General features: G+C 42.1%; 1 protein-coding gene across 1 annotated transcript; it reads right to left on the bottom strand.

The window, feature by feature from the left end:
* Positions 1 to 405: 405 nt before the first annotated feature.
* Positions 406 to 1,849, bottom strand: LOC123186686 (peroxidase 12). The gene is made up of 2 exons (XM_044598402.1): positions 1,527 to 1,849; positions 406 to 1,442 (listed from the first exon to the last, which is right to left on the bottom strand). Exons 1-2 carry the CDS (start codon positions 1,752 to 1,754, stop codon positions 630 to 632), a joined length of 1,041 nt encoding a protein of 346 aa, XP_044454337.1. The 5' UTR covers positions 1,755 to 1,849; the 3' UTR covers positions 406 to 629.
* Positions 1,850 to 9,537: the final 7,688 nt, after the last annotated feature.

Here is a 9,537-nt window from a genome sequence, read left to right as displayed (position 1 = left end):
TCAGAGATAACGTTGCTAAGATATACTTATAAGAAACAGAGAAGGTAATTCATTTTTCTTCTGATTTATTTCTCCTTCATGGTAGAACAAACTACCAACACCAAGACGAAGGAAAAACAAACACAACGATGCATGATTTGTAGATGAACCCAGTCAGGCTATCCCCAGCTGGCCATCCAAACCACAAAATAGGCCATATCAGCAACCTGCCGATAACCTAGGGAGACTCAGAAGTTTCACCGAGCATCACTCTCCTCATCCTGGGAAAGCCACAAACCCGGTCTCCAGGACGAATTTCTAACGTAACACAGTGAACACAGGTACACAGAACACTCCCAGTGACATGGTAGCATACAGTAGCACTGACAGTGACATGGCACCATTTCTGGTCTTGCAGCTTAGTGATGTGGGAAATCTAAAAAAGACATTACGATGTTACTGAAGATATTAAACGGATGTCCAAAAAGAACCTACATCGATCGATTCTATGCTAGGAAGCATACGGATTGACCACTCATCTTATTGACTAGATAGCACTAGCACAGCACACTAACAGAAACACATCTACTTCACCACCCTGCGTGCGTCACACAGTTCACTCATGAACTCTACGTTACATCGAACAACTCTTACATGTCGGCGGAGATCCCCTCGTCATCGCCGGCGGCGGCGGCCTGGATGCGTGGGGGAGTACCGCGGACGGCGCATCTGGCCCGGATCTCGCCCCTGTCGCCTGTGAGCAGGTCCATGTTGACCATCTTGGCCATGGACCTGGCGAACTGCTCAAAGAAGGCGTCCTGGTTGAGCGAGAAGCGGGTGGCCATGCGCTTGGTGGTGGGGTGGTCGAAGAGGCCCTGGTCCGACTTGAACAGGCCCTGCCTCGCGATCAGGTCGAAGTAGTACTTGTTGTCGAAGACGTCCGGCGTGCGCACGTCGAGGTTCTGCTTCAGGGTGCCTTCGGGGGTGTCCTTGGCGCACTTGTTCCGCAGCCCCGTGGCGAACTTGGGGTCGATGGCCGGGTTCGTGTCGAAGCCATTCTTGAAGCGATCATCGAAGGCCGGGCAGTGGGCGACGCCGAAGGTGTGCGCGCCGGAGAGGGCCACCAGGTCCGTCACGTTCAGGCCGCGGTCGCCGAAGGACTTGATGAGCTTGTCCACGGGGTGGAAGGGCGCCGGCAGCAGGCCGACCTGGACCGGCGACGCCGGGAAGAAGGAGTCGCGCCGGCCGAGGGCGACCTCGAAGCGGGGCCCGCCGGCCAGGACGAGCGACTCGCGGGTGGCGAGCACGGTGATGTCGGCGCACGAGACCGTGCGGCTGCAGGCGCTGTGCACGCGCATACGGATGCGGTCAATGAGGTCCAGCGCCACCCTGCGGAGCGTCTTGTTGGGGATCTCGTCCTGCTCCGTGCCGGGGCCCTCGATGAGCACCGACCCGTCGCAGCCCTGCAACATTATTATTAGGGTAAAATATGTCATGCATTGATTTTGATACATACATACATACACATTTTCGACATGGATACGCACCTGCGGGAAGCAGTCGTGGAAGAGGATGCGGATGAGCGCCGGCGCCACGCCGGAGTCGTTCTTGAAGGCCTCCCCCACGTGGAACGCCACGATTTGCTCCAGCGGAGGGCACGTCACCGCGTGGAAGTCAGGGGACAGACCCCCGGCGGTCGCCGCCGAGAGGGACGACTGCACGGCGCAGACCAAGGCCAGGACGACCACGGCGGCCGCCGCTGCTCTAGACGCCATTGTTAGCTGCTAGCTCTGTTGCTCTAGCTGAGCTTGTTGCACCTTCGTATGAAGGTCGTGTGGCTTGCACAAGATACCCACTACCCCTCGTTATTTATAAGCTGAACGGCCAGTTACTTCCTAAGCTAGCTCGATGTGTGTGTGATCCACACGATCGACTAGTTGAAGAGAGAGGGAGACTCATTACCAAAGTGGAACGACAAGGTGCATGTGCCGGTCGCATGGACCAAGGTCGGAAAAATCGAATGGTGCCGCGCGATTGACGCAGCTAGGCAATGGCAATGGTTACCGGGGCCTCGGCACGTGCCACTTCCTTCAACTTTCCTGCATCCTGGTTTGTATATGCATTTGCAGCTGACAACCCACTAGACACATACTATATATTTTTTTTTTTGCGATCGACACATACTATATTTGTAAGGCAAAAGGTACATCGCTCGACTGATTCCATGCATGGAATACCGAGTAGGGACTTGTTAATCTGGCAGCGGCATGATTTACGGATCACGCCAGCTCCGGCATCGATCCAAGTTTTATCTGCTTAACGGATATGGAATCGTTTTGCACGACGCCTAGCTACAAGCTGAGTCATTAGAGGTGTGGTTAGTTGGGGATCCACAAAGGTGGCGTCTTATCTCTCGAACGATGCATGCAAAGTTACGTGCCACTTGCACTCTTGCACGACAAAAGCCGCTGCAAGTTCGCGGCCCGGCAACGTGCTGCTGCACACTGTACCATTACATTACTACTCGTATATTACAGTAGTACGGAGTAGTTTACTGTTGGCTACACTGGATCGGGTCAGTCATGGCCGTGAACGCGTGCGTCCTTACCCAAAAGGTCATGCCTCTTCGATCGTCGCGCGCCCATCCTTCGGTAAAGTAATGAGTCAGATGAAATGAAAACTTGTTCTTTCTTCGTATGTAGTTCATAGTGAAATCTCTAAAAAAAATTATATTTAGGAACGGAGGAAGTATAATCGAAAGTGGGCTACAATTTAATTGCGTCAGCCGGGTTTTAAACTCAAGACCTTTTGGTTTCGATACTATGTAGAAGTACATGATCTAGCCAATGCAACCAAAAAGCCGATCTGATAGAAAAGACTAAACAATATATTTATACATTATAACACTTCCCTCCAAGGATGGAGGATACCAAATCATTTTGAAATTTGAATCCAGACACGTACATGTCGAGTGGTTAGCTACACCACACGTAATAGTATCCTAGCAGGGTGACCATGTTTTCTCACCCAACCAGCTCTGTCACCCCATCTATCCAGATCGACGCCCTACTGTCCTTCGGTAGCTACACCACACGTAATAGTATCCCAGCAGGGTGACCATGTTTTCTCACCCAACCAGCTCTGTCACCCCATCTATCCAGATCGACGCCCTACTGTCCTTCGGTATGTTGACGACACCCTAATCATACCCCATACCTCTCTCGAGGCCGCGGCTAACCTCAAAGATATCCTCCACAAGTTCGTCTTCGCTGCAGGTCTCACCATTAACTTTCACAAAACTACCTTCATAGCCATTAACATCGATACCACCTCGAGGGTTCGACACTCCATATTTACCTACCACCTCCATCATTGAAAAGTGTCATGACAATTCCTTGCACTTGGGGATTATCAAGCTCTTTTGTGGCGCCGTTGTCGGGGAGCAATAGAGGGTGAGCATTTTCATATATGCCTGCTTGCTTTTATCACTAAGTAGTTTTTTTATTCTTGTTCTTGTTTTCTTTCTTTAGTTGTGGGTAAAATTGTTTTTACAAAAAAAAAATACAAAATACAACTTTTTCCTACTTGCACCTTTATACCTCCTTTAATGGCTTTAAAGAAACCACCGCCTGGGGAATAACCTAGAAATTCTAGAGAGTCTTTTTATTATTTTGCGTGCCTTCAAACTTTTCAAAAACAAAAAAAAACAAAGTGGGGAACCTGATTTTTTTTAAAGGAGAAGTGATTTGCATCGAAGATGTGATGGATCAACCTTGAACACTTGTATTCGTGCTGATGGAAACAATGTAAATCTTTTCATGGAAGTTTCTAGACTTTCAACATTGTGAACCAAATGGAATCGTAATATAAATTAAACATATGAATATAAATGGTCCAAAAGCAATTCACAATACAACAATCGTTTTCATTACAACAAAAGTTCAAATTCGAATAATTATTACAACAACAAATTGTTCAAATGACACACAAATACAATGAATAAAAATGAGGATCTATCCACCATAGAGTTGCCAACGATGCTCAATAAGATAATGCTGGAGTTGGTTGTGTGAATCATAGCTCTCAATCTTCCGGCAGCGGCGGCAGGTGTCAAGAAATGCAGTGATCTCTTCTGCGTCCCTAGCAGGCTTCACATGGCTACCAACATTGTCATAATAAAACTCTAAATCCAAATACCTCTCATCCTCGATGATCATGTTATGTAAAATTACACAAGCAGTCATGATGTTTTCGGGGGATTTTTTGTCCCTGAAGCGAGTGGGACCTCAAACAATGGCAAATCGAGCTTGCAGCACACCAAATGCCCTCTCAATAGACAAGCTTCTTGTGCTTCGGCAAAAAAATTTGTGTTTCTTGGTTTTGGGGTCACTAATGGTCTTCACAAATGTTGACCATGAAGGATAAATACAATCGACAAGATAGTACCACATGGATAGTCATGGCGATTGACGGTATAGTTGCAAGCAAGAGCTTTGCCACTAACTAGCTGAGCAAATAGATGATCACTGCAAAACATTGATATCATTGAGAGACCCCGACAAACCAAAGAAACAATGCCAAATCCATAAATCATGTGAGGTCATGGCTTCAAGCACAATGGTGTGTTTACATTTGTGGCCGATATATTACCCTGCCCAAGCCACCGAGTAGTTTTTCCACAACCATTGCATGCAATCAATAATACCTAGCATGCCTGGCAATCCACTTTATTCGTTCATTGCCACGAGCTTGTTTGTGTTTTCCTCATTTGGAGCTCAAAGGTACTCTGGGCCAAAAACCCTGATCATTGTCTTCGCAAAGACACTGATGCATTTGATGGTGGTATCTTCTCGAAAGTGAAGATATTCATCCACGTAGTCAGCGGGAACACCATATGCAATCACTCTTATCGCCGCCGATATTTTTTGATATGCACTAAAGCCAAGCAAACAGGCGACATTCCTGGGGTGAGTGAAAAAATGGATATTCTGCTCGCAAGCTTCAACGATGCGCACGAAAAGAGACCTGCGCATTCTGTATCGCGTACGAAATAGATGAGCCTTGAACACTTGTGCATTGAAGTGATTGAAAATGTGTGCATTGAAGATGTGAGGGTCGACCTTGAACACTTGTCTTCATGCTCATGGAAACAATGCAAATCTTTTCATGGAAGTTGCATATAAAAAATAATTATCCCCTTATATATATACCACCGTACCATAAAAATAAAAGAGCCAAGAGGTTTGCCTTTAGGATGTTGCAATTGCATGTTTGTTAAGTGTTGTGCAGAAACATAAATTTTTACTCAAGTATTTGAATTTCTTATCTATAATGGAACATGATCAATTCCTGATAATTTTACAGAGTATTGAATTACAAATTCTCTGCTGTGTCCTAATTTTGTAGAATAGTTTGAGTCACAAAAGTATGCATCATAATTAAATTACTATAGACTCATCTGGTTTTGGCAGGTTGTTGTTATAGTTTTGTTATCAGCTTGTTCTAGAGTTTTCATGGCTTATATTAGGAATATAAATTGTGAAAACAATATTCTACAGTAGCTAATGTTTGAAAATAATTATCCAACTTATCTTGACAGTACATGATTGGGTGATTTATTTTCATCTGTACTAACCTCTCTCACGATTTCTGTTGAGTTTTGTGCGGAAGAAGCTTTTAAGGTCGGGTGTAGACATCGAGAGGGATTCAAGGGACAAAAAAATACCTAAGAAATTAAATCCAATCACATCAGTCTGTGCATACGGCTTGGCATAGGATCTTGGCAACAGTCGTGTCTCCCCCGACCTCGAGATTCTAACCATCTATATCTACGCCGCTGCCCTCGGCTTTGGGCACACAACTCGCATTCAACATGTCGCTCTCCTTGTGCTCCATGTTTTAGGCTTTCTTGGTCTTTTTCCTCGGTTTCCTCTATTTTCTCTAGTTTCCGTTGTTTCCCCGCCGGTTTTCTTCATTTTTCTTTATTGGTTTTCACTAGGCTTTTTCTTTTTTTCCTCTTCTTCGTTCGCTTTGTTTCTCTCATATACTTCATTGGTTTTATTTGTTTCCCTTTGTTTCTTTCTCAGTTTTCATAACTCTTCATTCTTTTATCGTGGTTTTCTTCGGGTTTTTTCTTTGGTTTCCTTTGTTGCTTTTTTAATTTTTGTTGGTTTTCTTTGTTTTTCTTTGTTTCCTTGCATTTTTTTCTTCATTTTTCTATGATTTCTTTGCTTTCTTTATTTCTTTCCCAGTTTTCGCTGGTTTTTTCTTTCCTTTCTTTATTTCTTTGTCTTTCTTTGGGTGTTTTTTGGTTTCCTTTGTATTTCTTTTTTTTCTTTTTGGTTTTCACTGTTTACATTCTTTAGCACTGTTTTAATGGCAGTAATATTCCTTCAAATACAATGTAAATTCTATGAAAACATCAAGAACAATTTATTACATGTTTACCATTTTTAAAATACAGAACTAGTTTTTTAATACAATGTATGTTGGGTATATATACCACTGGGTGGTAGGATGGATTTTGTATGTCTACTTTTATACAATGTATGTTGTGCCTTTTTTGTATACATCGGGAACATTTATTTCATACGTATTTAACATTTTGTAAATACATGATCAACATTTTTACATGCACATTGTATACTTTTGGTATACATATTCGATACATGAGAAACATTTTTTGTATACACATTTTTGAAATTCTTGATTAATATTTTTCAAATACTTGATTACATTTTTATACACATTTTAGATATGTTCTTATACATGAGAAACAAATTTCTATACACATTTAACATTTTTAAATAATTTTGAATACTTATTTATGATTTCAAAATGTTTGATTAATATTTTAAAATACAAATTCGAATTTCTAATACATGTTATTTACGGTTTTTATACATTTTTCGTGTACATGAGAAATATTTTATATACACACTTAACATTTTTCAAATGCTTGATTAGAACATTTCCAAATGATTTATGCATAGTGTTTTTGTAATATATATATATATATATATATATATATATAATTTTTGGAAGTATAAAAAAAGTTTAAAACGAAGAAAGAAAGCAAACAAGGAAAATAGAAAACCTAAATAAAGATAGAAAATAATGAAGCTGTGGCCTGCGGCCTGCGGCCTCCTGCGCACTGGGCCGACCCAGCCTTGCGCTCGCCCAGGCGAGGCTGCCCTACTTGTCGCATTAAGCAAGACATAGGGGCGTCCAAAAACTGGAGGTTCTCAATATTGTTCATTCTGTCGAATAGTTATTCTCCGATTCTGTCGAATACTGGAGGTTCTAGTTTGGTTGTTACTGTTTTTTTTCTGCATTTTCATTTTACTGGCTTTCCTTTTCTTTCAATTTTTTTTCCTTTTAGAAAAGCTTCCTTTAAAGAATGTTTGGGAATATTCAAAAGTAATACTCCCTCAGTTCCATATTATAGTGCGCATAACAATTTGGATCAAATTCCGAAATGTAGTGCGCATTAACACCTTTGGACGAAGATATCCCTCTGCTGGACCACTGCAGCGAAGTTGCATGCACCCACATGCGTTACAGTCTGACAAAAGCATAGGGCATTTCTAGTCCAGATAAAAGGGCCAGCACACGTCTTGGTATAAACGCCATAAGCAAAGGCGCACTATATAGGGGAACGGAGGGAGTACCAAGTTTTAAAAGTGTTCATGTTGTCAAATATTATTGGGAGTTTCCAAAACTATTTCCGTTTTCAAAATTTGTTAACAAAGATAAAAAAACTTTCAATAATTCTAAATATGTTCGTTTTGTCCCCAAAATTGTATCTAATTTCAAAAATGCTCTTGTTTTCAATAATTTTCGCTAATTCAAAATTATTTGGCAATTTCAAAAATCTTTCATGCTTTCATAATTTGTTCATAAAATGCAAAACAATTGTTGCATTAAAAAACTCCTCTTACAAAAATGTCCGTGTTTTAAAAAATGTTCAAATTTTGTAGAAAATGCACAAGCAATAACCGGTTAACCACAGTGTCAGTTCGCTGCGATAAACCTGTTTGTTACAGTGATCCGGATCACTACAGTGCTCGATCACTGCCTGACTACAATGGGTTGGCTTAGTAGGGCGCACCTGTGCGAATCTTTGTCTTCTTGATGCAATGTGCGTGATATAAGTTTTTTTACATCAAAATGCGTGACATAAGTGCTCCTGTTGTGGAGAGTCTATGTCTCACTTATTGCTAGGCAGACGTCCATCTAGTATGTACGATTTTTCTATTTTTTTTTCATTTTTGTTTTCTCTTTGTGTTTGTATATATTTCAGAACTCTTCTAAATTTTGTTCTTACATTTATTTATATTCTTAAAATCAATACCATTTAATTTAAATTATAAAACAGTTAATTGTGCATTTGAATTTTTTTTCATGCGGTGTAAAATATTTGTTCAGGGAATTTTTAAAAATGTATGTACCATTAAAAAATGAAACATTTAAAAATTGGGAAAGGTCGGTATGTGCCACTGCCGAAGTTGCATATTCGAATTCTGCCACTCAAACTTGCATATTTCGGTCCATGACTAACGCTCGCGGAAATAATTAGGTTCATGCCACTTCACGCTGTGCGCCAATTGTTGTTCTTTTGTCATCAACTTTTGTTGTTTCCTTGCATATTATATTGGACACACCACTTTGCCACGTCAACCATAGCGAGGAAGAGATGCATTTGACTTTCGTTGTCAGTATGCCTTCCTTTTTTAGGTGCTTTGACTTATTTTCTCTTCTATGGGTCCCACCACATGTCATGTTAATAGTATCTCCCAAACATCTCTGTAAACCCAAGGACTCCACCGTCTATATAAAGGGAGGACAAGGGACCTCCATGAGCATCTATTCTCAGATAGTAACTCTCGGTAGCAATATCATACACCATTGTAACCCCTCGCACGAGGTATCCCGCCACCATGAATAATCAAAACAAACATGATGTAGGGTATTACTTTCCGGAGGCCCGAAACTACGTAAAACCCTTGTGCAACTTTAGATCTAAGACTTCTAGCTGCGCTTGGACCCCTACCGATGGATCTGACGGTATTTCACACCGTCAGGGTCCTCGGTCCGTCCCATTGGTCGTGTGACGATGTGATGAGTGACCCCCAATCCGGGACACCGTCACATGGCCTTGCAGATTAACTTCCTTTCTTCGATCGATACTTGGTTGGATGAAGCGATATTGACAACAATCAAAAGACATGGCGCAGTGGGGTACTCATCTTCCTTATGTGGAATGCCTGGAAAGAGAGAAACCAACACGTCTTCAAGGGTACGAGAATGACTCATGCTAAGGTGCCACACCTCGCCTATATAATATCTTGCAAAGGGCCATGGTGTTTCGAGCAAGAGTACCCCATAATCAGGAGTGATTGGTATGCGGTTTAGATATGTTGTGTGTGTGTGTGTGTGTGTGCATGGGATGTGTGTGTATGGGGGGGGGGGGGGTCTGCCATGTCCGTTTCTTGCAAACACGTTGCCATAAACACCCTGCTTTTATTAACTTGGGAAAATGATTACATCATTAATCAA

This window comes from Triticum aestivum, chromosome 2A, assembly GCF_018294505.1.
Source record: "Triticum aestivum cultivar Chinese Spring chromosome 2A, IWGSC CS RefSeq v2.1, whole genome shotgun sequence".
Lineage (NCBI taxonomy): Eukaryota > Viridiplantae > Streptophyta > Magnoliopsida > Poales > Poaceae > Triticum > Triticum aestivum.
This window is presented reverse-complemented; position numbering and strand designations above follow the sequence as displayed.

Coding starts and splice junctions, on each gene's coding strand:
- LOC123186686 (XM_044598402.1), bottom strand. CDS start 1,754: ATGGCGTCTAGAGCAGCGGCGGCCGCCGTGGTCGTCCTGGCCTTGGTC. Junction 1,443..1,526: donor TCCACGACTGCTTCCCGCAG/GTGCGTATCCAT, acceptor ATAATGTTGCAG/GGCTGCGACGGGTCGGTGCT.